This window comes from Mastomys coucha, unplaced genomic scaffold, assembly GCF_008632895.1.
Source record: "Mastomys coucha isolate ucsf_1 unplaced genomic scaffold, UCSF_Mcou_1 pScaffold13, whole genome shotgun sequence".
Classification (NCBI taxonomy): domain Eukaryota; kingdom Metazoa; phylum Chordata; class Mammalia; order Rodentia; family Muridae; genus Mastomys; species Mastomys coucha.
Window position 1 is genome coordinate 8,977,633 of NW_022196895.1, and position 26,351 is coordinate 9,003,983.

The following is a 26,351-nucleotide window of genomic DNA, read 5'->3' on the forward strand; positions in this document are numbered from 1 at the left end:
AAGATGATCCCAGATGAACCAGAATTTCCTCAGAACCTTGTGCTGGGAGAAGGGAAAGGATGCGGCTCTGATGCCCGACAGAGGAGAACCTTGCATCCAGGAAGTGATTCATACAACTCTAATTGCCAAAGCACTCATCAGGACAGACTAGAGCCTAGGCAGTGGTGGGTCAGTGATGGGCGGGAGATGACCTTAGCCAGGACTGTCTAGTTATACATATCTCTTGGCCTTTATTTAAACCTAAACTTTATGTCAGCACTCTCCAAATGAACCGGGGGAGGGGAGAGGCATCACAGGGCCTCTTCCCAATGTGGCTACATCAAATACATCCTTTCTTACTTTTTCACTATCTCTTGCTTCTTTAGTTGGCTTATTGAAGATGGATGGCTGAGTTTGGCTTGTTAGGGCTGCTGGAGCCTAGGCTCTGTCCTCAAAACTCTAAACAGTTTCAATAATACCTATTGCATATGGTCAGTGGGAGCAAATGAGATTGGCTATACCAAGTCCTTACCACCCATGTATCCTGTAACAAACATTAGCTTTTTATTAACCTGGGACATATCCCCTGCTCCCTGCCCCAACTCGTAACCACTTGGGGCATTCAGCTAGTTCCAGCACCATGACCACCTTGCTAAGCAGTTAGGAACACCAGCGTCTTAATGTCACATGCAGGCCCATCTCAAGTTTGCAGCATCTCCATCCCTCCAAGCAGCCTGGTATTCAGGCTAAGCTTTCCTTCCTCCTTGCCATTCCTCCCACAGCAGTTTAAGAATGACATGTAGCTTCTTGTTCCCTAGGATGGGACAGAGGAAAGTCAGAGTCACCACAAGGGTCTTCTCTAGATTCCTAAGGTCCCTGTTATAAATGCTTCCTGTTCCCAAGTTCTGCAAACTGGTTAGCTGTTTCCCAAGAGAAAGTTTGCAAAGGGGTGATGTGCAAGGAGTAGCCCCAACAACAACAGAAGCTAGGAACTTCTACTTTTAATGTCTTTAGTGACTACCCTAGGAAGTTCTATTTGAATGGAAAACTTTGAGAATTGCTCATACCCTTGTAGCAGTAGAAACAATAGTTGATTAGTCCTTTAGTGAGCTGAAGCTCAAAGATTGCGATCCTAAACTCCAATCTATTTACCAATGGAGTTGAGTGACTCGCTCTGAAATTTTATTCTTTTCTAAATCACACAGGGGGCCAGTGAAATGACTCAATAGTAAAAACACATTCTGCCAAGCTTGAGGACCCAAATTCCATTCCCAGAACCTACAGGGAAAGAAAGAAGCCTCCTGTATTGTTTTCTGACTTTCGAGAGTACTGCAGTGTCCACAAACAATAAATGTAAAAAGAGGCTTTAAAAACTACAGAAACAATACCTGTTAATAAAAAAGCAACGAAGGCAAATCGGGAAGTATATTGACTTTATTTTAAGCATAACATGGAATGTGTTGCCAAACAGATGGGTGTAGTGGAAACTTTTGTAGTGCAGCTAAGTGGATCATTTGCAGAACTGCTTGTGTTAAGTCTTCGGATGCAGACTGACTGGATTGTCAAGGAGTCTAATATAAAGAGTCCTTTACATGTATGCAAATGGAAACACGGTTTCTGAAATAATAGACATCTAGTTCCGTCTTTGGTAGGTTCCTAACCAACTTCCCTGCTATGGATAACATCATAATTGCATGTAGATCAAATGCTAATCCAGACATCTGTTTCATAGAGTGCAAAGGTCTTTATTAAGTATTACTAAAAATACTGTATAAGTTTCCTGGCCCTAAAATGGTTCATATGAGGGACAGGCCAATGTCAAGAGGTTTTAGTAAAAAACATGAAGTTTCTGATGCTGTCTTTTGGTTTTGTTGTTGTTGATGGTGGTATTTGCAATACTGTTTTCTTTTGGACTTGTGATGAACAACTGGCTCTGGGCTAAATATATAGGGCTATATAAAGGGCAAATGCATTTAAGTCCACATTAATTTCTTCTTCAAGGCAAATATAGCAATTCAAAATTCCCATGGAGGAAACGTGTATTTGCATAACTTTGCCAAGTAAAAGGCTGCCAATGGGGAAGTTGGTACTGATTGTGAGCTACCAAAATACTTGTGTCTGGTGTTGTGGCAACACACACAACTTTATAATCTTTTATCTTGAAATAAGACTGGGGATTTCTGCAGAGCTTATCAGTCACACTTTATCCTTCTTTGAGGGCTGTGTGCTGCTTGTCACTGGCTTTGTTAACAATGTTTATGAAAATCTTATATTCTGATTGCATTTATCATTTATAAACAGTTTTAAGAGATCATCTTCTGATTTCAAAAGTTCCATTCTGGCATTTACAGACTTAAAGGCAATGCTTCTCATACCATTGCATTTAGTTAAACAAAATCTTCCTTAGGAATACTTTTCCTTCTGTCTTAATAGGCCTTTACATAGAGACTACTGGTTGGAACCTGGAGCCTGGTATGAGCTACCATAGTGGATATGTGTTTAACATGAAAGTACTATTAGTGTTTCATAGGGTGCATTATAGAAGAAAGTTTTATTTCTGTATATGCAGTTAGGCACCGACAGAGGCAGTTAGACACCATTGAAAGTGAATTGAGCATCAACTTTAGACCCTCCTCAAACAATCTAGTGATCTTGTGGTTCCTTGCTGGAACCGATTCACTCATGAGCACCTGGGAAATACTAACAACTGCCTTTACTCTGGATAGTCCCCAGTAGTAACTGCAACAGTACTCATGTATATCATGTTTCATCCAGTGAGCTCACAGTCAGTGTGTCAGAGACAGTGCTGCAGGAAGCTCCAGATTCCCCAACATATTGTGTCCTCACTTATGCCTTGGGAATTGGACTCCACACCATACAACCAGAGTCAAAGCTCAAAGAGACTTGTGGTTTGCAGATGTTGGGGTTTTCAGTTTCCCATTGGTACCCTCACACATTGACAATGTGGACTAGGAGACAGTGACTTTACATGTCGGGGAAAAAGATGAGGTTTTTTTTTACCAACAAATAGTTTATCTTTTTTATGTGTTAATGGCCCATCTTTGAGTAGCACATAGTGGAATGTCAAAAGTGGACCTTAAATAAGGGATGCTTATGTATACACCAGTTCACAATAATCATGACTCTGATCTTGGGTGGTAGAAAATATTTTACAATGAATGAACAAATGAAAACTACTATGGAGGCATTGTAATTTAGCATAGCTACATTAAACACATTGTATTTTAGCATAGCTACATTAAACACATTGTATTTTAGCATAGCTACATTAAACACATTGTATTTTAGCATAATTACAGTAAACACATTGTATTTTAGCATAGCTACATTAAACACATTGTATTTTAGCATAGCCACATTAAACACAAAAGTAAACATGTACTGCTTCATTGAAGTGCGGCCTCTGACTCTTAAAGAATGAAGCTTTTGTTTCCTTTTTTAGCACTGAAATCATGTTCAACATGGAGTTGAACTTAGTTATAGTTGTACATAAGTTTCTGTGGAATCTGTGACTATCCATGTCCCCGAGGGCCAAGTTTCAGGGCAGTGTGAGACGCCCACTATAAATAAAGGGAAGTGGACCTGGGTCAGTGCACAGTGTGCAAACCCACAGGGCAGACATCCTTTCTTCATTTCCAACATTGTTAAGAACCATTTCTTTCTGGACACTGTGCTCTAAGTTCCTATCTATCTAAGATGGATCCAAGTTCATTCTTCCCAGGTCCTTCTTTCTGTCTCAGGAGGTGCAGTATGCGTTCATTTTTGGTTAGTTCTGCTGGAAGCTCGTTGGCCTGAAAGGAGATGATATGGCTATTAGAGCAGTTACCCACTGGTGTAATTCTAGGGACTCAACAGGGGTGGGCGAGCCCAGGCTTTGTCCTTCAGGGATGAGAAGCCTCCACTGGACTCACTGATCTGTAGTAGGGAATGGGGGTCTCCTTCTAATGAGAAGTAGCATCTGCTGTTCTCTCAACTCAACACTAGCTTTCTAGTTAGCCAGATCTTTACTGTACTGGAGGTTCCTGGGGGGCAGGGCCTTTGTCGTATAAATCACTGTATCTCCATTTTCAGCACAATGTCCAGCACATTATATCTAATAGTTGTTCAGTGAATATAGGCATTGGACTTAAAAAAATATTTAATTTATTATATTTGGTGGTTTGTACAATAGGGAGGACTCAAGATGGGAGTTTTTTCTGCCCACATTCCAACTTATTATTTTTGCAACACATTTCCTAATTTACGTGAAGGAGTCAGTTCTCTCCCACCACTTGGGGTCCAGACCTTGAACTCAGGTCATCAGACTCGATGGCAAGCTCCTTTACCAGCTGAGCCATCTCGATGGCCCCTCCTTTATTATTTTCATTTGTTTATATTATGAAGTACAGTGTGGTAATTGATTCACAGATACAGAGTATAATGAATGAATCAGGATAATTGGTATCTCCATTTCCTTAAATATTCTGTTGGGGAAGCTTCGAACATCTTTTAGTTCACAGAACGCATTGTTATAAACCACATCACCTTTTGTGTGACTTGAATTTATTCCTTCCACCTTTCTGTACTTTGACCACACTCCTCCCTGCTTTGAGCTCTTTATTCTCTGCCTCAATAAAAGCAACGTTCTAGCTTCCAGACATAAGGAGGGGCACTTTGCAGTAGGGCAGGTGTGGCCTGATGAGAAAGCAGTCAGGAAGCCTGCAGAGAGTAACACACATCCAGGAAGGCATAGTGTCTGTCGCTGCAACTTCCCACAGGACCCAAAAGTCACCACTGAACTGACCACTAAGCCACCCACTGAGGCGCAGCTTGAAGTGCTTAGGGAGGTAGCGCCTTCCACAGGTGTCATGTGTTATAAGAGAAAGAATTCTTGAACTTCTGTGATATCCGCTCTAGTGTAAGCTCTTAAATATTATGGAGCACTTATCGTAGAAACGAAACCTGAAAAATGTATTTCCTAGTTAATGAAAAATAATGAATCTGCTAGAGTTTGGCATACAAAATGTATTTCTGAAAAAACAATTGCCTTTGCAAAATCAAAAATCTTGGTAATGTAGAATTGCTTAATGGTCTTCCATATTTCCTTCGTCTAGAGCTGGAGAGAGGACAGCTGGATTCTTTTGGTGGCTAAGCAAGCAGGCTGTGGTGACATCTTTGGTGGCCACGTGATGAAAACTGAGTTGCACACAGATTGGTAGCTGGGAAGGGAGGTGGCGCCTGGTGTCCACACAGGCCCGCCAAGACTTGCCAGAGCCACTTCCTTTTCTTCTCCTACCCTCCCTCCTCAGCTTTCCATTTCTCTCTTCCGGCCCTTCCCTTTCTCCCCATTTCCCCTGTTGCCATCCTGGAAGAAAATCAGTAAGATTCATGAACTTCTAAAAGGCAGCTCCTTAAACTCCATTAGTAAACGACGCAGTCTCAGCAAGTCCCTGAAACTTACAAGACAAGCACCCCACCCCCACCAAGGCTGTATAAACACTGGGACTACTGATGGGAGGGGTTCTCCCCTCTGCAGAGCTGCCTACAAGTCAAGCTGAGAGCGCTGGCTCTCTGGCTTTAATGGGTCTTCACCCCAAGCTGGCTGGTGATACAGCTACCTTGGAGCCTTCCCTGCTCCTGTAAGCAACCCTTCACTCACGCTCCCCAACCTTAACTCAACACTCTGCGTCACAGTTGGGACTTTGGTGGTATCAAATCACTCTGATCTGTTATCAGTTCTTTATCTGGGGGTGAGTACACATTTCTCAGGTCTCTCCAGGAATAGTGTCAAACTCAACTCTCCTCTCCTCTCTTCTCCTCCCCTCCCCTCCCCTCTCCCCTCCCCTGCCCTGCCCTTCCCTCCCTTCTCTTCTGTTGCCCTACTGCCCTCTCCTTTTCCCTCCCCTTCAATTCTCTCCTCTCTCTCTTATGGCATGTGTGTTTTTCTGTTTTGGTGCAAAGGTCTTGCTCCGAAGCCCGGGATGGCACAGAATTCCTTAGTTTCCTGAGTGCTGAGATTACGGGTCTGTGCCACCATGCCAAATTAAGATGTACTTTTGTATTAACAGCTACATGGGATCTGGAAACATATCATGAACCACTTTGTACTTTGTTGCATGGAAATCTACAAGTTTTAGCATTAGTTACAACATTTGGAACATATTAGCTCACTGAGCCATGCACGTTGTGCAAATATTGGCACGTTTCTTTTATGCCACATCAAAAAGTCACATTCACAAAAAGCCATATTCAGTAAAACTACTATTAATTCATCAGAAAAGATTCTCTGGACTGGTAAGCTATTAAGCCCAAGTGTCGTTCTTTCAAATAAAACTGGGGCCACTGAGTGGCTCAGTCAGTAGAACTTGGGTTCAGGTCTTACCCACTGAATTCAATCCCCCGACCAATCTCTGGGCCCCACAAAGTGGCCAGAGATTTGACCTCTGACCTCCACACACACTGTGGCACATGGTGTCTGCCCTCTTTCTCACACATATGCACGAAATAAATAACTGAAATAAAAATGGTGGTTGATTTAAAAAGTGGTCACTTCCCCCTGCAATTTCAACATCTGCACAAGAGTTTTTCTTGAGACAACCGAACTCCAGTACATTGTGACTGGAATGATTCTTCACTGTTTCATGAACAGTATAAAAATATGTAGTAAGAGTCAAAATTTAATAGATCTGCTATTCCCACTGTTTCTTTGGGAAGCTTCAGCGACACCTGCTGTGCGCCTGCCCCATCCTCCTCTGATTTCTCAGCTCTACGAAGCAGAAACTGTAAATTAGGTCCCCAGAGTAGAGTACAGTGCATAGTATTTAGTAAGTGTTCAAAGAGATTTGTGAAATGATTGAGAGCCCAAAGTCCTTTCCAAAGCCAGTATGTCTGTAATCCTAGGACTTAGGGCGTGAAGACAGGAGGACAGACATCCTTGGATACAGGAAACCACCACCACCACCATCAACAACAACAAAATCAAAAACGAAACAAAACGAGAATAACAAAAATCTTTTTCAAGAGTTCTAGGTTACTGCCCTAATTACCTTGTGTTTGGGTCTGCGATTAAGAGGCCGGCTTCTCTTGGGGGTCTGGCGGGTAGATGAGGTTCCTGGCAGTGATTCCCAGGACTTTCTGCAGTATGAGCCTCCATACAGTTAAGTTCCTCTAGGGAGACTGAAAGCTCAGCATTCTGTCCCCTGGAAATTGCCTATGACCATTCTGGGGAGGCTAGTCCATTAAGGGGACAAAGTGGGACACACAGTTTTTTTCTGTTTCCGTACCAAGGTATTAACGGTGTTCCTAGTCTTAACTCAGCCCTGGATATCACCAGCAATGTTTGATTTCTCCAGGAGTTCCGTGTACAAGTCTAGAGATAAGATTCCAAAGAAAGGCAGTTGTGACTTCGGCTGGCTTATCACCCAGCCAGGCCAGCTCATGGAAAATAAACTTAGCAATCAGGAAAGATAGGCAGAGATGATAACAGAAAAGCTTTCCTGCAAGCAGGATTCCAGGAAATCCCCAGGAATGGGGAAATAGTCCTTCTGTGTGCTAGGTACAATAAAGATGGGGGCCTTGGCCTTGCATATTGCTCCTTTGGCCCTTCTTAGTGGGTTTCATGTGTGTGCGTACGCATGTGTGTACTGTATGTGCTGATGTGTGCACTGGTATGTATATGGAGGTCAGAGAAGGGAGTCCTCCAAGGCAGAGCCTCTTCCTGAGACTGGAGCTTATGAGTTTCAGCTAACCTGGCTGCCAGCAAACCCCAGTAATCCTTCTGCCCCCACCCCCCTCAGTGCTGGGGTTATAGGCAAACACAGCACATGGCAAGCTTGTTACTTGGGGTTTGAGACCTGAACTCAGGTTCTGACTGTTGTGTAGCAAGTACTCTTAACAATTACGTCATCCTCTCCAGCATCCATGGTTAGTTCCAATTGTTAACCTTACAAATCTAGATTCACCTATGAAGAGAGTTTCAATGAGAGATTGCTAAGTCTGGCTAAACTACGGGGCATGCCTGTCACAGACATCTCTTTAATTGAATTAATTGTGGAGCTAAGACCCATGCCACAGTGGGCGGTTGCATTCCCTGGGCTTGAGACCTGGACTGAATGCACTCATTGTTCTGTGTTCTTGACTGTGGGTGCAATGTCACCAGATGTTTTAAAGTCCTGCTGTCTTGACTTCTGAGCTATGGTGGATTATAATCTGGAACTGTGAGCTTTAATAAGCCCTTCCTTCCCTATATTGCCTTTTGTCAGGCTAATTTTTATCATAGCAACAGCAGTCAGAATAAACTAAGGCTTTTCTTTACCTTCCAGTCTATACACAAGACGGCTTCAGCAGACATCAAGTAAGAGGGTGTACAACAACAAGCCTTTCTACTGTGATTGAAAACTCTCTGACTTCCAAATTTGGTTCAGTTCTAAGGATTTAATAATAAAAACATGGTTTGGTGTTGTAGCAGTGACATGCGATCCTACTGATAACATATTTTCCTGACCAAGTTGCTAAGCATACATTAGTAATTCTCAAGATATAAACATTCAAGTCATAGGGAAGGCAACAGACTTCCAGGACACTGACATTTCTAGAGCACATACTTACTGCTTTTAATGACCACCTCTTTCTCCCTACCAGGAAGCCACACCATTGTAAGCTTCTGATCCCTCGCCCTCAGCTCCTGAGTACTGGCCTTAAAACTATGAATTACTACTACTGGTTTATGTCCTACAGGGGTATCAAGCATGCTACGCATGCATTCTGCCAACTGAGCTACATCTCCACCCCCAATGTTTGCACATTTTATATGAGTAAATGGTTAGAGAAAGCCATGGATAATATAGGGTTTTTAGCACAATTCCCCGAGTCTAAATGCGTTGGCTACGAATAACTCGTAACTGCAACCTGGCATGCTCTTACTGTGTGTAACTGTGAAAATCAAGGCAGGAGCCTGAGAGATGCTTGTCTTGCCTTAGGAGGAGGACTCTCTCCACAGAGGCCCGTGTAGTTAAAGGACAGATTGGGTGAGTACCTTGTTTCTCAAGGCTGGATCTGCCCCTGCTTCCAGGAGCAGGGCAACTGTTTTAACATTCCCACTGAGCACTGCTGCGTGGAGAGCCGAAGTCCCATTCTAAGAGAAAATGAGAGTGTGTGTCAAGAGTTGAGCTCACAGCTCTCAGCGGCTTTGCCTGGCCTTCATGATGTACCACAAGAGCGGCACAGTCTTCCTCCCTGGTGTCTCCCCTGCACTCCCTAAAGTCGCATCAGTACCACTACAGTGTCTTCAGACACACAGCCAAAGCCAGCTCATCAGGGGTGGGGATCGATACCGAGTCCAGCAATTCTTTCTTAGATGATGGCAAGAATGGGGTCTAAACACCTGAAGGACAGCCAGGATGTTCCCAGGGTGAACATTGTCCATTTTTGGAGTCATTCCAGGGAAAGGGTTTGTATGTCCCGATGTATCCCAAGGGCACAGCTATGCCACAGTGTCAACTTAGAAGAGACTTAGTGCCTTCTATTCCACAAAGCGGGACTGCAAATGTTTCAGATCAGCAGTCGGCTGTCTGTGGCTTAAGCCTAGCCTACTGCCTCTTTTCTCTTATGCCCTGAAAGTGAAGAATATTTTGCACATTTTATATTGCACACACCCAAATGTAAAATATCATCAACATCACCCATAAATTATAACAATGGATGGCAGCCTCATTTGTTTCTTGTGAGTTTCTCAGGATACCCTGAGATGGCAGAACTGAGCCTCTGCAGCAGAACTGCAGGCTTGCAAAGTCCAGTACCCCTGGTGACTCACTGGGGCAGTTGTTAACCCTGTGCTGTGTGCACGGAAGCACAGAAATATGTCCATCCAAAATGACTCAGACTTAACAAAGCATTTCCAGTCTCCAGATACACATTTCCTCAGGCTCCCAGGTGTTTGTGGCTAATCTCATACTTCAGTTAACCAAGCAGAATGGGCCTTCACCATCCTGAGGATGATGAAGAAAAGGGGTGTCCTCCTTTGATTTCACAAAGCTTCCCAGCGATACCAATAGTGTACTTTCCTGTCTTTAGTGGCAATTATACTATTTTTTCCCTTGAAGGCTAGGTTTTAGGAGGCCGTTCTACTTACCACCTCCTCATTTCCATGTGGACCCACGTACCTCCCCACCTAATGACAACTCAGTTCTCTCTTGGTCTCCAGTATTTCTCCTCTAGCCTCTCTCTCTCTCTTTTTTTTTTTTTTTTTTTTTTTTTTTTTTGACAGAATAGCTTAACTTCTTAGGTCTTACCTTCAAGATACCGAGAGTAGGTGAGAATTTGAGCAGCTCCTCTATGACATCGTTATATCCTTTGTTGGCTGCTTTCAGCAATGCTGTTGTACCGTCCTAAAGCAGAGGGGACACAGGGACTATTGTTAACAGACGTTTGTGCTGGCTGAGAATTAAACATCAGTGTGTCTCAATCCAGGGCGGGGGAGAGCACAGCAGGTAGTGATTCTGCATGGGGAAGCCATTCACAGTGGGTGACTTCTGTTTGCTGAGTTAGACACACCTCCAGGCCCCGAGAACACAATGTCAGGGACGAGGTGATTTCAGGACCATATTTAAGGCTATTGATTGGCCCTCGAGGCCTTTTCTGCTAGTCATGACTCAGTGGAGATTGCTTAACTGTCTTTAATGATTGATGCTATTGTCACTGCCTTAGAACCGTACACAGTCTTCACTTCACCTGCCCTATGTGTTTATTTGCCTGTGTATGTCAGTGGTAACCCAGGAAGCATAGGTTAAAATTTGCCTATTCTTTTAAAAAAATGCATAAATAGGATTTCCACCTGCATTCAGAGCTGATCCTGTGCCACAATACGCCATACCCAAATACTGTTAGGAAAGGGCTGGTCTTCCAGGAGTGCAGACACGCCTGCGAGCACAAGTAAGTCTACCACTTCTGCTCCAAGGGACCCGCCCAGAAACCCTCAGGACACAGGAACTGGGGAGCAGCCTGGGACAGGATCCTTCCAGTTTTTGTCTATGCCCAGAGCTGATCCTGTGCCACAGCTCTCCATACCCACATACCGCTGGAGACAGCTGGTCTCCCAGGAGTACTGACATACAGGCTTGCAGGAGAGACAAGCCACAGCAAAACCAGCTAACACCAGAGATAACCAGATGGCGAGAGTCAAGGGCAAAAACATAAGCAATAGAAACTAAGGCTGCTTCGCATCATCAGAACCAAGTTCTCCTCCCACAGCAAGCCCTGGATACCCCAACACACCAGAAAAGCAAGACTCTGTTTTAAAATCACATCTCATGATGATGATAGAGGACTTTAAGAAGCGCATAACTCCCTTAAAGAAATACAAGGAGAACACAGGTAAACAGCTAGAAGCCCTTAAAGAGGAAACACAAAAATCCCTTAAAGAATTACAGGAAAACACAATCAAACAGGTGAAGGAATTGAACAAAACCACCACGTATCTAAAAATGGAAATAGAAACAATAAAGAAATCACAAAGAGAGAAAACAATGGAGATAGAAAACCTAGGAAAGAGATCAGGAGTCATAGATGTAAACATCATGAACAGAATACAAGAGATAGAAGAGAGAATATCAGGTGCAGAAGACACCTTAGAAAACATTGACACAACAAAGAAAATGCAAAAAGTGAAAAGCTCCTAACCCAAAACATCCAGGAAATCCAGGACACAATGAGAAGATCAAACCTAAGGATAATAGGTATAGAAGAGAGTGAAGACTCCCAAATTAATGGGCCAGTAAATATCTTCAACAAAATTATAGGAGAAAACTTCCCTAACCTAAAGGAAGAGATGCCCATGAACATACAAGAAGCCTACAGAACTCCAAATAGACTGGACCAGAAAAGAAATTCCTGCTATCACATAATAATCAAAACATGAAATGCACAAAACAAAGAAAGAATATTAAAAGCAGTAAGGAAAAAAGGTCAAGTAACAGATACAGTCAAGGGGCTAGAGAGATGGCTTAGTGGTTAAGAGCATTGAATGCTCTTCCAAAGGTCCTGAGTTCAATTCCCAGCAACTACATGGTGGATCACAATAATCTGTAATGGGATCAGACGCCCTCTTCTACTATGTCTGAAGATTGCAATAGTGTACTCACATATATAAAATAAATAAGCCAGGCAGTGGTGGCGCACGCCTTTAATCCCAGCACTTGGGAGGCAGAGGCAGGCAGTTTTCTGAGTTCGAGGCTGGCCTGGTCTACAGATTGAGTTCCAGGATAGCCAGGGCTACTCAGAGAAACCCTGTCTCGAAAAACCAACAAATAAATACATACATACATAAATAAAATAAATCTTTTAAAAAAACATATACAGGCAGACCTACCAGAATTACATCACACTTCTCACCAGAGACTATAAAAGCAAGAAGATCCTGGGAAGATGTCATACAGACTCTAAGAGAACACAAATGCCAGCCCAGGTTACTATACTCAGCAAAACTCTCAATTAACATAGATGGAGAAAACAAGATATTCCACGACAAAACCAAATTTACACAATATCTTTCCACAAATCCAGGCCTACAAAGGATAATAGATGGAAAACTGCAACACAAGGAGGGAAACTACACCCTAGAAAAAAGCAACAAAGAAATCTTTCAACAAACTCAAAAGAAGATAGCCACACAAACATAAAAATAACATAAAAAATAACAAGAAGCAACAACCACTATTCCTAATATCTCTTAACATCAATGGACTCAATTCCCCAGTAAAAAGACATAGACTAACAGACTGGATATGTAAACAGGACCCAGCATTTTGCTGCATACAGGAAATGCACCTCAGTGTCAAAGATAGACACCATCTCAGAGTAAAGGGCTGGAAAACAATTTTCCAAGCAAATGGTCCCAAGAAACAAGCTGGAATAGACATTCTTCTATCGAATAAAATCAACTTTCAATCAAAAATTATCAAAAAAAATAAGGAAGGACACTTCATACTCTTCAAAGGAAAAATCTACCATGAAGACCTCTCACTTTTGAACATCTAATGCTACAAATGCATGGGCATCCACATTCATAAAAGAAACTTTATTAAAGCTCAAAACACACATTGCACCTCACACAATAATAGTGGGAGACTTCAACACCCTAATCTCATCAATGAACAGATCATGTAAACAGAAACTAAACAGAGACATAGTGAAACTAACAGAAGTTATGGACCAAATGGATTTAATAGATATCTATAGAACATTTCATCCTAAAACAAAAGAATATACCTTCTTCTCAGCACCTCATGGTACCTTCTCCAAAACTGACCATTTAGTTGGTCATAAAACAGCAGATACAAGAAGATTGAAATAATCCCACGCACCCTATCAGATCACCATGGACTAAGGCTGGTCTTCAATAGCAACAAAAACAACAAAAAGCCCACATACACATGGAAGCTGAACAATGCTTTACTCAATTATAACTTGGTCAAGGAAGAAATAAAGAAATTAAAGACTTTTTAGAATTTAATGTAAATGAAGCCACAACATACCCAAACTTATGGGACACAATGAAAGCAGCGCTAAGAGGAAAACTTATAGTTCTGAGTGCCTCATAAAAGAAACTGGAGAGAACATACACTAGCGACTTGACAGCGCACCTGAAAGCTCTAGAACAAAAAGAAGCAAATATACCCAAGAGGAGTCAAAAGCAGGAACTAATCAAACTCAGGGCTGAAATCAACCAAGTAGAAACAAAAAGAACAGTATAAGACTCAACAAAACCAGGAGCTGGGTCTTTGAAAAAATCAGCAAGATAGATTAAACCCTTAGCCAGACTAACCAGAGGGCACAGAGGCAGTATCCAAATTAACGAAATCAGAAGTAAAAAGGGAGATAAAAGAACAGAAACTGAGGAAATTCAAAAAATCATCAGATCCCACTACAAAAGCCTATATTCAACAAAACTGGAAAATCTGGATGAAATGAACAATTTTCTAGATAAATACCAGGTACCAAAGTTACATCAGGATCTAAACCATCTAAACAGTCCTATAACCCCTAAAGAAATAGAAGCAGTCATTAAAAGTTTCCCAACCAAAAAAGTCTAGGACCAGATGGGTTTAGAGCAGAATTCTATCAGACCATCAACAAAGACCTAATACCAATACTCTTCAAACTATTCCACAAAATAGAAACAGAAGGAACATTACCCAATTCATTCTATGAAGCCACAATTATGCTTATATCTAAACTACACAAAGACCCAACAAAGAAAGAGAACTTCAGACCAATTTCCCTTATGAAGATCAATGCAAAGATACTCAATAAAATTCTTGCAAACCGAATCCAAGAACACATCAAAACAGTCATTCACTACGATCAAGTAGGCTTCATCCAGGGATGGTTCAATATATGGAAATTCATCAATGTAATCTAATACATAAACAAACTCAAAGAAAAAGACCACATGATCATTTCATTAGATGCTGAAAGATCCTTTGACAAAATTCAACATCCTTTCATGTTAAAGTCTTGGAATGATCAGGAATTCAAGGTCCATACCTAAACATAGTAAAAGCAATATACAGCAAACCAGTAGCCAACATCAAATTAAGTGGAGAGAAACTTGAAGCATTCCCACTAAAATCAGGGACTAGACAAGGCTGCCCACTCTCTATTTATCTATTCAATATAATAATTGAAGTTCTAGCTAGAGCAATTAGACAACAAAAGGGGGTCAAAGGGATACAAATTGGAAAAGAAGAAGTGAAAATATCACTATTTGCAGATGGTATGATAGTATACTTAAGTGACCCCAAAAATTCCACCAGAGAACCTCTACAGCTGATAAACAACTTCAGCAAAGTGGCTGGATATAAAATTAACTCAAACAAATCAGTAGCCTTCCTGTACTCAAAGAATAAACAGGCTGAGAAAGAAATTAGGGAAATGACACCCTTCACAATAGTCACAAACAATGTAAAATATCTTGGTGTGACTATAACCAAACAAGTGAAAGATCTGTATGACAAGAACTTCAAGTCTCTGAAGAAAGAAATCGAAGAAGACCTCAGAAGATGGAAAGATCTCCTGTGCTCGTGGATTGGCAGGATTAACATAGTAAAAATGGCCATCTTGCTGAAAGCAATCTACAGATTCAATGCAATCCCCATCAAAATTCCAACTCAGTTCTTCATGGTTAGAAAGAGCAATTCTCAAATTCATTCGGAATAACCAAAAACCCAGAATAGCGAAAACTGTTCTCAACAATAAAAGAATTTCTGGGGGAATCACCATCCCTGACCTCAAGCTGTACTACAGAGCAATAGTGATAAAAACTGCATGATATTGATACGCAGACAGCAGGTAGATCAATGGAATAGAATTGAAGACCCAGAAATGAACCCACATACCTACAGTCATTTGATCTTTGACAAAGGAGCTAAAACCATCCAGTGGAAAAAAGACAGCATTTTCAACAAAGGGTGCTGGTTCAACTGGCGGTCAACATGTAGAAGAATGCAAATTGATCCATTTTTATCTTCCTGCACAAAGCTCAAGTTTAAGTGGATCAAAGACCTCCACATAAAACCAGATACACTGAATCTAATAGGCGAGAAAGTGAGGGAAAGTCTCAAGCACATGGGCACGAGGGAAAGTTCCTGAACAGAACACCAATGGCTTATGCTTTAAGATAAAAAATCGACAAATGGGACATCATAAAATTGCAAACTTTTGTAAGGCAAAGGACACTGCCAATAGGACAAAATGGCAACAAACAGATTGGGAAAAGATCTTTACCAATTCTACATCCAATAGTGGGCTAATATTCAATATATACAAAGAACTCAGGAAGTTAGACTCCAGAGAACCAAATAACCCTATTAAAATGGGGAACAGAGCTAAACAGAGAATTCTCAACTGAGGAATATTGAGTGGCCAAGAAGCACCTAAGAAATGTTCAACATCCTTAGTCATCAGGGAAATACAAATCAAAACAACCCTGAGATTCCACCACATACCAGTCAGAATGGTTAAGATCAAAAGCTTGGGTGACAGCAGATGCTGGCAAGGATGTGGAGAAGGAGGAACACTCCTCCATTACTGGTGAGATTGCAAGCTGGTACAACCACTCTGGAAATCAGTCTGGACATAGTACTACCTGAGGACGCAGCAATGCCACTCCTGGGCATATACCCAGAAGATGCTCCAACATGTAACAAGGACACATGCTCCACTATGTTCATAGCATCCATATTTCTAATAGCCAGAAGCTGGAAAGAACCCAGATGTCCCTCAACAGAGGAATGGATACAGAAAATGTGGTACATTTACACAATGGAATGCTACTCAGCCATTAAAAAGAATGACTTCATGAAATTCAAAGGCAGGTTGATGGAACTAGAAAATATCATCCTGAGTGAGGTAACCAATTACAAAAGAACACACATGGCATGCACTTACTGATAAGTGGATATTAGCCCAGAAGCTCAGAATACCCAAGATTCAATTTACAGATCATATAAAGCCCAAGAAGAAAGATGCTTCAGTGCTTCTTAGAAGGGAGAACAAAGTTCTCACAGGAGGAAATATGGAGACAAAGTGTAGAGCAGAGACTGAAGGAAAAGCCATCCAGAGACTGACCCATCTGGGGCCCATTTATAGTCACCAAGCCCGGATGACTGGGAAGTGCTTGCTGACAGGAGCCTGAGCTGGCTGTCTGCTGAGGGGCTCTACCAGAGCCTGACAAAAACAGAGGAGGATGCTCACAGCCAACCATTGGATTGGATTGGATTGAGATTGGATGAGCTGGGTCCCAGATGGAGGAGTTGGAGAAGGGACTGAGGGAGCTGAGAGGGTTTGCAGCCCCATGGGGGAGCAACAGTTTCAACAGGCCAGACTCCCTCCGGAGCTCCCGGGAACTGGACCACCAACCAAAGAGTACACATGGAGGGACCCATGGCTCTGGCAGCATAAGTTGGACATCAGTGGGAGGAGCGGCTCTTGGGCCTGAGGGTGTTAGTTGCCTCAGTGTAGGGGAATGCCAGGGAGGGAAGAAGAGAGCGAGTGGGTGAGGGAGCACCCTCATAGAGGGAGTGGGAGGGGGATGGGATGGGGGTTTCCGAAGAGGAGACTTGGAAAGGGGAAAATATTTGAAATGCAAATAAAGAAAGTATCCAAAAAGAAAAAAAGAAAGAGAGAGAGAAAGAAAAAAGAAAAGAAAAAGAAAAAAATGCATAGATAAATTTTAAAAATCCATCTTTAGTGGTCATTTGGTTCAAAGAGAGACTTTCCAAATCATCAGTTTCCTGCTTGCTTTAACATATCAATGGCGGTGCTGGGAGACTGGCTTCTTAGTTGTCCTCAGTCAGCCAGGAGAGTGCCTCTGGAATGGGAAGGAGAGGGTGTGTTGGGGAGTTTTCTTCTCTGATTTCAGAGGTGAAGGGGGTGGGGGTGGGGTGCGGGGGAGCAGGAACGGAGACTTCAGATTCTCCTTTTCTAAGCTTAGGCTTGATAGACAACTATGTGAAGGTGCAAGGACAGATGTCGTGCAAGGACAGATGTCAGACACAACAAGCCACCAGCCTCATAACCTAGTGGCTGTCGAATCTCCCCAACTTGATCTCTCCTCTGCAGCCTGGCACAAGCCGGCAGAATTAAAGGCAGGTGCTTGAGGGATGATGCCTGGGGATTTGCAGCTGAGAGAGCAGCGGGGTGCAGGCTCTGCCTGAATCCACTTCATAGATCCAGCACGTTCCTTTCATGTCTCAGGTCTAGTAAACCGTCCGAGCTCCTCCAGAAATCGTGTCAGATGGAGGAGGGAGAAGCCGACCAAACCTGCAAACTTTCCGCTCAGTTGGTCTTTGTTTTCCTGCTAAAGAGCAGAGTTGGAAGACCAGTCTGCAGGTGGGGGTGGGGGGTTGGAGGGAGGCACTGTCTACTCACGTTGCGAGCAGCGTCACGGTCAGCTCCCCGCAGCAGCATCACGCGCACCACCTCACTGTGGCCCATCTGGGAGGCGATCCACAGCGGCGCGGTTCCATCCTGTGGGAAAAGGAGGTGGCCAGTGTAATGGGGTTCCAGTCACACATCCATTCACTCAGGACCACCAGATCGCTGAGTCCATGCACTCTCCTGCTGATCTGCTCACACAATAGGGATGGAGAAGAGGGCGCACAGTGGACACCGGACCACAGGCTGGCATTTATAGTGCCTGAGCGGCGACTTCAAACCGTTCATGCCAAACCTGTCTTATACAAACGGCCTTTCCCCGTTTCTCTTCAGAGACAGAATCTAAAGTATTTTAGATTGGGTGCAAACTCAGTATATCGAGGAAGATGACCAGGGGTCCTCTCACCCCCTGTCGCGACCTAGGGAGTGGTAGGATTATACTCCTCCCACCATACCATGTTATGCAGCGCTATATTGAACCCAAGGCTTTGTGCATGTAAGTAAGCATTCTGCTAACTGAGACACACGGTGGGTCCGTAGGGAATCTCCAGGAACCAGTGCACTTGAGGACCAGAGAGGCCACCCAGATGCAGGAAAGGCGTCCCCATCCCTGACTGGTAGGTAGCCTGATCTCTGAGAATGAGTTCTCTTTGGAAAGAAGAAGCAGGAAGAGGATGCAGGATCCAGAACTGGAAAAACTGAAGTCGTCATGATAATATATCCCGAGAGTACGGATTACCTATTTACCCATGGGAATGAGGGCTAAAGGCTAAGTCCCATCTGTGCTGGTGTAGAATTTCAGTCCAAGCATATCAGCTGATGTAGATTGCCATTCTGGCAAAGCAGTAGAGGGTGGACTTTTTGAGCTGGGTAGTTGAAAATGACAAATTGAAAGGCCAGGGGGGTCTGAGGTAAAGAGAAAGTAAGTGTTTTATGTCTTGGTAGAGGCGGGGAAGGAGGAGCTCAAACAAAGAGCCGAGGGTAAAGACACTGAGCCTGCTTCATGCTTCCTTTACACTGAAGACACTGAGCCTGCTTCACGCTTCCTTTACATCGCTCTCCATCTCCTGGATCAACTCTTGAGTGTGGGTGTTACCATTAACAAGTGACAATTTGTATTAAAAGTACAAACTAAAAAATTGCTTATTATTTATAAAAAGAACTTTCACAGTTTTCATTTGATTCTCCCAATTGAGGATTTAAGTATCCATCCGTTTAACCAATCAACAATGAATTATGAAGCTCCTTCCATGTCTCATGCAGCATAGTGAAAGAAGTCTCTGGTTTCACAGGGAAGTCTAGAGGAAGAGAGAAGGTTGATATTTCTGTACAATTGCACACGATAGTGAATGAGACGTGTGCACATGGCCTAGGAGAAGGCACCCTCTTACTGCCTTGGGGTTGCGGTCAAGCTCACAGTCGGACTCATAGCTCAGTCGGGTCTTGAAGGAAGACCAGGATTTTGTCAGATAGCAAGACAAACACGCATTTGCAGTGTTGTGGACAGGTATGGTGTGGCATGCAGATTGAGTGTGCCTTGGCACATGGGTGTAGGCAGGATCCTGAGAGACAACCAAAGAGGTCTGAGCTCCAGACCTACCATGTTTAAGGTGATCTGATGCAGAGAGACCAATATGCTTGTTCCTGCCCACTCTGGGTCTATTTTGTCCTTTGTCTCCACCAGGGGGCAGCCAGGGAAGGGAGATGGGCTGCCTTGTGAGTGTGCTTGACAAAGGCTGCTTTTACTAAAATTGCCTGTGGACAACTGTTGAGACCTTCATACCGAGAACAACTATTACCACTCTCGATTTATAACAGTCACGGCAATGCTCAGGTCTATCCCCTTAATTGGAAAGAACACCAAGAACTCAGTCAGCACTAAGCTTATGAGACCATGCCTCTCAGCCTCAGTATCGTCTGTAAACATGCGACCTTACAGAGACACTACTGATGAGCAAGCTCACCCCAAGGCAGTGAACACGAGGATCACAGGTGCTTAGAACACGCTACCAGAGCTGAGTGCTCCTTACCAGGAATGCCACAAACCCTTGACTCAGACCTCCAGTTCCTCAAACTCTTCCTCTGGATTTCATTTACCAAGTCTCCTGGAGACCCTGTACAGCAACTGGATAGAGAGTAGCCAGCTCCTACTGACTGGCTAAGGACATGTGGGGTCTCCTGTGTATTTCATTATTAATGATCACATCTCCAGATTTGACATTGAAACCTAGAGAGTATGTGTCAGGTCATACTGTCATGTCCAGCTGTTTACTATCTAGGTGACTAGGAGATTCCTCTCTTTGGCTGTTCCTGGAACTTGCTATGTAAATCAAGCTGTCCTGAACTCACCGAGGTCCACTTGCCTCTGCCTCTTGAGTGCTGAGATTAAAGGCATGCACATCACACCCAGTGCCTTCCTTTTCATAATAAAAATGACAGAATACAAGTCAATTTGTTTCTCTTTTCTGGGATTTTGGAGTGAAATGGAATGGGCAGAAAAAATTGTTTAAAAATGTTTTAAGTAGAACAAATCACTGTGAGGTGAAAGTTATGCCCTCCACAGATCTCTCTCTCTCTCTTTCTGTGTGTGTGTGTGTCTGTGTCTCTCTCTTTCTCTGTCTCTCTGTGTGTGTCTCTCTCTATCTCTCTGTCTCTCTGTCTCTCTCTGTGTTTCTCTCTGTCTCTCTGTCTTTCTCTGTGTGTCTCTGTGTCTCTCTATCTCTCTCTCTCTCTGTCTCTCTGTGTGTCTCTCTCTGTCTCTCTGTCTCTCTCTCTCTCTGTCTCTCTCTCTCTGTGTGAATGGACAGGTGTGTGCTGCTCATATGCACGAGGTCACATGTGCATGTGTGTGTACATGTGCATATGGAGGTTGAAGTCAGATGCCTTCCTTGATGACTGTAGTTTTTGAGCCAGCATCTCTAGCTGAACTCATCTGCTTGTCCAGGCTGTTTGTCAGGTCAGTGAGTTCCAGAAATCTGCCTCTCTGCCCTCCACATGGAGCTCTGAAGAGTAGAGCTGCACCTTGACTTGTGCTTGGGGGTTCATGCTCACGTGATGGGCACTTACTGACTGAACCATTGCTCCTGCACTCCAAACCACTTAAAGAAGAAAAATGAAAGGAGAGTCAGAGGCAGTAGCTGACATTTAGCATTGTGAAAGAAGGTTATACTTAGGCCATAGATCAGGCAGAAGAGGACAAACAGATGATGGGCTGGATAAGACCATCGATGCAGTAAATATCGATGTGTTGTCTGAAGGTGTTCAGCACTGGCTGACAATTACAGAACAAACACAAGTGCCAAACTGATAGCTAATAGAGTAACTTTTGCATTTCCTACCAAATCTGTTGCTATTTTGGGCCATATCTAATACATTTTACAAGTAGAGGGGTATATACCCCATTCATGGTAGAGACTAATATATAATCTTATCTAGGCTTCTAATGTCTGCTTAGAAAAAGACAGCAACCCACCCAATTCCCAAGGATTTGAACACATACATAAAATGCTATATGCTCCTTGCTTCTGTGGCATTCCAGTCCTTAGGCATGTCCATTTTTACCTGTAGGTTTTAGGCCTCCCAGTCTCTGGGACCAATTCTGTTATTGGAGGGGTGGCTGGTTCAAGACACAAGTAACTACAGTAACAAGACAACTTTGCTACCAGTGTTAGTCCAACCCACAGCCACTGCAATAAAAATTTTACCGGGAATATTTTATATCATTTTCATAGCAATTCTAGAGGGACGTCACCATTACTATCTTGAGTTTATAGATGAAAAACAGCTGAGGTCCAGGGAAAGGAAACCACGGCCATCGAAAACTAGAATGTCTCACTCCCTAGCCATGCAGAGCCTTATGACTTCAGCTTCTGTCTAAAGATCTGAGCTGGCTCCACAGCCACTCACTATCTCCCTTCTAGTTTCCATTTGTGGGCCACTAGGGGCCATGGGCTTCCAGATCTCCCAGGTGCTTTGCGCATGTCACAGTGTATTTTCTGGTAGTCAACAGGCTTTCCCAAGAACCCACCATGAGCAGAGGGACTAAGATGGCCAGTGCCTTCCACCAGTGTTCTCATGGGCTCTGCTTCAACATCCACATGCTTGGAATCCTGTACCAGTCTGGAAGCTCTTGTCTCCCACTTCACATATGTCCCCGAGCTAGGGACCCAAGAGAATATTTGCTTTCTGGGTTCCAGAAATTCTGTGTCCAGATGAAGGCTTCTGTTGGACAGTGGCTCTCAACCTTCCTAATGCTGAGACCCCTTAATACAGTTTCTTGCGTTCTGGTGACCCCCCTCCCCCAACCTGAAATTATTTTCATTGCTACATCATAACTGTAATTTTGCTACTGTTATGAATTGTAATGTAAACATCTGTGCTTTCCAATGACCTTATGTGTCCCCTGTGAAAGGGTTGTTTGATCTCTCCCCAGAGGGGTTGTGACCCACAGGTTGAGAACCACTGCATTAGGGAATACACTCATTAGCTGGTCTTTCGTCAAATGCTGTAGAAATACTGACAGGCAAAGGAGAAGGCCTCAGTAGAGACAAGTGATAAGTGTGCCAGCCTAATGTGGGAAAACAAGGCCAGGCTTGGCTGCTCCAGAAATACTGCTTTAGTGATGTGGGTGAGCTGAGCTGGGGAGAAGCACATCAAGTATGTGGGTAAGAGAACAGTGGGTGAGGTAGGTATCTTCACCACTGATTAAAAAACTTTGGCTCCCGTCAAGTTCTCCGTGAGAAGGACATGTGGAGGAAGAAACACAAGCAAGTTTCCCGGGTGACCATGGACTTCCACAATCCCCGCAACTCTTGACCTATCTAGCAGGAAGGAGCATCTGTGGCGGCTCACTGTCCTCACTGCGAGCACACTTCCTCAGCTCACAGCACTAACAAGGTCTGCTTACTTCTCAGGAGGGAAAGTCCCAAGGAGAAGACATTCGCTGACTCCCTAACAGCACATCAAATGTCCTAGGAGGGACTTCTCAGCTACCTCATTAGCATCTTGTCAGATGTTAATGGAAGGACTCCACAGAATGGCATGTGTGTGTTTTATGTACTGTATATGTGTGCTGTGTGTGTGTGATGTGTATTGTGTGTGTGTTTTGTGTGTGTGTGTAATGTGGTGTGTGTGTGTGTGTGTGTGTGTATGTGGTGTGTGTGTGTATTATGTGGTGTGTGTGTGTTATGTGTTGTGTGTGTATGTGTTATGTGGTGTGTGTGTGTGTTATGTGGTGTGTGTATTGTGTGTTGTGTGTTGTGTGTGTGTGTTATGTAGTGTGTGTGCAAAGGTGGGTGCCCAAGGAGGTCAGAATGGGAATGTGTGCAAGCATGCACGTATGTGGACAAGTATGATAACCTGAGTTTGGTCTTCAGCATCATATAAAAGCTGGGTGTGGTGGCATGTGCTTCTAACCCCAGAACTGGGGCGGGAAAGGAGGGAAATTCCTGTGACTCACTGACCAGACAGTCTACTCGAAAGTTCCAGGTTCCAGGGAGAGACTCTGTCTCAAAACAGAAGGTGGGTGGCTCCTAAGGAAGGATACCTGATTGACCTCTGGCTTCTGCCCTCATTACACCTGTACACACACACACACACACACACACACACACACACACACACACACACACACACGCGCACGCATTGAATTTATGTAAAAATATTAAGAATTGGAAAATCAGGCACACATCCTTGTCCTTCATAAATTCAAGAATTTTCTGATAAAGACTTAATGAGCTAGTGGGGATTTCAGAACAAGACGCCAGCTCCAGACACCCTGCCTGCAATGTGCAAGCCATTTTAATGAGAACTTTAAATCCCATGTTTGTTTGTTTGTTTGTTTGTTTGTTTGTTCATTCCTTCCTTCCTTCCTTCCTTCCTTCCTTCCTTCCTTTCTTTCTTTCTTTCTTTCTTTCTTTCTTTCTTTCTTTCTTTCTTTTTTGGTTTTTCAAGACAGAGTTTCTTTGTGTAGCCCTGGCTGTCCTGGAACTCACTCTGGAGACCAGGCTGGCCTCGAACTCAGAAATCCGCCTGCCTCTGACTCCCAAGTGCTGAGATTAAAGGTGTGTGCCACCACTGCCCGGCAATCCCATATTTCTTAAACCTCTGAATAACCTGAAACCAGGTCATGCTTGCATGACTTTCGTCATGTGGGCGATATCTGTTTTCTTAAACTGAACTCAGCAGAAGTTCTAACTTCAGAGATGGCAGAACATGGAGTAACTGACCTAGGTAAGTGAGTCTCTAATGGAGAGCCAGAGGCTCCTGGCAGGTACTGATGAGAGCACCACAGGGTTTGTGCTCCCAACAAAGAGGAAACTTTTCATTGCTCCCTGACCTCATGTAATTCCTGTTTTGTTTCCCTGAACAACAATCTCTACAGACCTGAACTCTCACAGTTCCAAAGCACTTTGTTAGAAACAGTCTTTGGAAGGGCGTGCCCCTTGTTTTTTAACTGCAAGGTGGGTCCTTGTCCTCACGGGCCAGGTTACCCACTGGCCAGCCAGGTGAACCTCACTCTTGAGGAATGCAAATAGCTGGTGTGTTGTGGTTACTGCTGCCTTGCTGCCTTACTTAATAACTTCCTGGTTTCAATGGCAACAGGTGACTCAGGTCACGCCCAAGTACACACGCACCCACTCGGTCTTTGAAACATCAATTCATATCAACTTGGGGATTGTTTTTAAGCAAACACGAATAATAAAATCTATTTTACAAACAGACTGGTTAAAGTGACAAATTATTTTTCAAAAGTATAGTGAAAGAAACCTGGCAGTCATAATAGTCTCGATTTAAAACTCCACAGAGGTGAGCAGGTGTGTGGTAGTGCGTGCTTGCAATCCCAGTGAGGAAAGCCTGGGTAAGCAAGTGAGACCCTGTTTCAAAGACGAAACCAATTCCCAACCACCCAACCACAGCCACTGGCGGTGCCTATGTAGAAATCTAGATTGGTGATGGCAAACCTACTATACTCAGACTCCTTATACACTTCTCCACTCCTTATACACGTAGGCTAATGAAGACCCAAGAAGCCCCTGGCCAGGAACACAGACCATCCTGAGGGGCCACATAGCTTTATATTATTTTAATAACCAGGCTTCCCATGGCAGATAGATCAGTTATAGCAGAAACCTGCCTTGGGGGTATTACTGTTTAGGAAACCAGTTTGACTTTTCTAAAAGACAACTACAACCTCAAATGCAATGAATTAATCAGAGCTCAGATGGCTCCTGCAGAATAGTGAGCTATGCTACCTCACATTTATCACCTATAAAACGCCCCCAGTGTTGCATTCCTGAGCTTTAAGTATCAGCTAATTGAATTGCCAGACATTAGCAGATGCCAGATACCAGACACTGGTAAATGAAGTCTCAGTGGCAGTGTGCCTGTGAGCAATGATGGCACAGAAGCCACTCACGGTCTCCTGATTTCAAGGGCTCCTCTTGGGTTGCCGGGAAAGGGTCTAGACAGGAGCTCTGGCTGCGTATCAGGAGAGAGCCGGTCAGATGTGCCTCTGTTTACCTATGTCCCAGGACAGCCAACACTCTTTATTTCAGCGCAGTCATAAATTATTTGACTAAGAGGTGGCAGAGTGTGTACGTGACCTCAGACATCAAACACTTAACCGTTTTTTTCAAAGGACCAACTTGTGATGTCAGCTTGAGTTCAGAGACACCCAGCTGACCTCAAAACACAGATTAGGAGACACCTTAGTCAAAGTTAACTTCTCTGTCCATGGTGACATGGGTATGCTGTGCCGGGCCTGTGCTACTTCAGACCCCTGACACACCCGGCCTTCTGCTCCGAAGGACATTACCTGCCTTGGCTGGTTGACCTTTGCTCCTGAAGACAGCAGTAGCCGGATGACATCCAAGTAACCACCTTGGGCAGCCAGGAAGAGGGCAGTGGCTCCATCCTGAGATAACAGGGGTTTAGATTCAGCTTTTTGTGTTGACTTCAGAAGAAAAGTAAAGGTTCAGGACTTACGTTCCTCATTTGCATTCTTTTTTCTGTTTCTGTTCATTTGTCAAGTAATAGCTATTAGGTAAACAAATTGAACAAAAGTGTGTGTATGTGTGTGTCTGAGAGAGAGAAAGATGTGTGCTCGCCTGCACACACACAGAGAGGCCAAGAGAACAACCTCCAGTGTCGTTCCTCAGGAAGGTTCTGTCCACTTTGTGGCTATAGGGTCTCTCACTGGCCTGGGGCTCACTAAGTGTATTAGCCTGCCTGGTCATGGATCCTGAGGGATCTACCTGTCTCCGTATCCCAAGGGCTGGGATTACATGCATTAAGCTATCTCATCCAGATTTTTAAAACATTTTTTAAAGATTTATTTTACTGTATGTATATGAATGTTGGTACAAATATGTGTGCATGACATGCATGCCTGGTACCTTCAGAGACCAGAAGCAGGCATTGGAGCCCCTAGAACTTGAGTT

The 26,351-nt window shown here is 43.7% G+C and overlaps 1 protein-coding gene across 12 annotated transcripts in view; it reads right to left on the minus strand.

The window, feature by feature from the left end:
- Nucleotides 1-1,395: 1,395 nt before the first annotated feature.
- The window catches only part of Ankrd29 (ankyrin repeat domain 29), a 54,271-nt gene continuing 29,315 nt past the window's right edge, over nucleotides 1,396-26,351 (minus strand). For 7 of the 12 annotated variants that reach the window (XM_031364981.1, XM_031364990.1, XM_031364987.1 and 4 more), the window contains 5 exons: nucleotides 25,727-25,825; nucleotides 17,905-18,003; nucleotides 10,269-10,364; nucleotides 9,014-9,112; nucleotides 1,396-3,791 (listed from right to left, as the gene is read on the minus strand). In XM_031364981.1, coding sequence (XP_031220841.1) covers nucleotides 3,684-3,791; nucleotides 9,014-9,112; nucleotides 10,269-10,364; nucleotides 17,905-18,003; nucleotides 25,727-25,825 — 501 coding nt within the window. In that variant the 3' untranslated portion in view covers nucleotides 1,396-3,683. Of the gene's footprint in view, nucleotides 3,792-4,989; nucleotides 5,345-6,726; nucleotides 8,405-9,013; nucleotides 9,113-10,268; nucleotides 10,365-17,904; nucleotides 18,004-25,726; nucleotides 25,826-26,351 lie in introns of those variants that run through there. The other 5 variants (XM_031364982.1, XM_031364988.1, XR_004117162.1 and 2 more) reach the window with 4 other exon arrangements.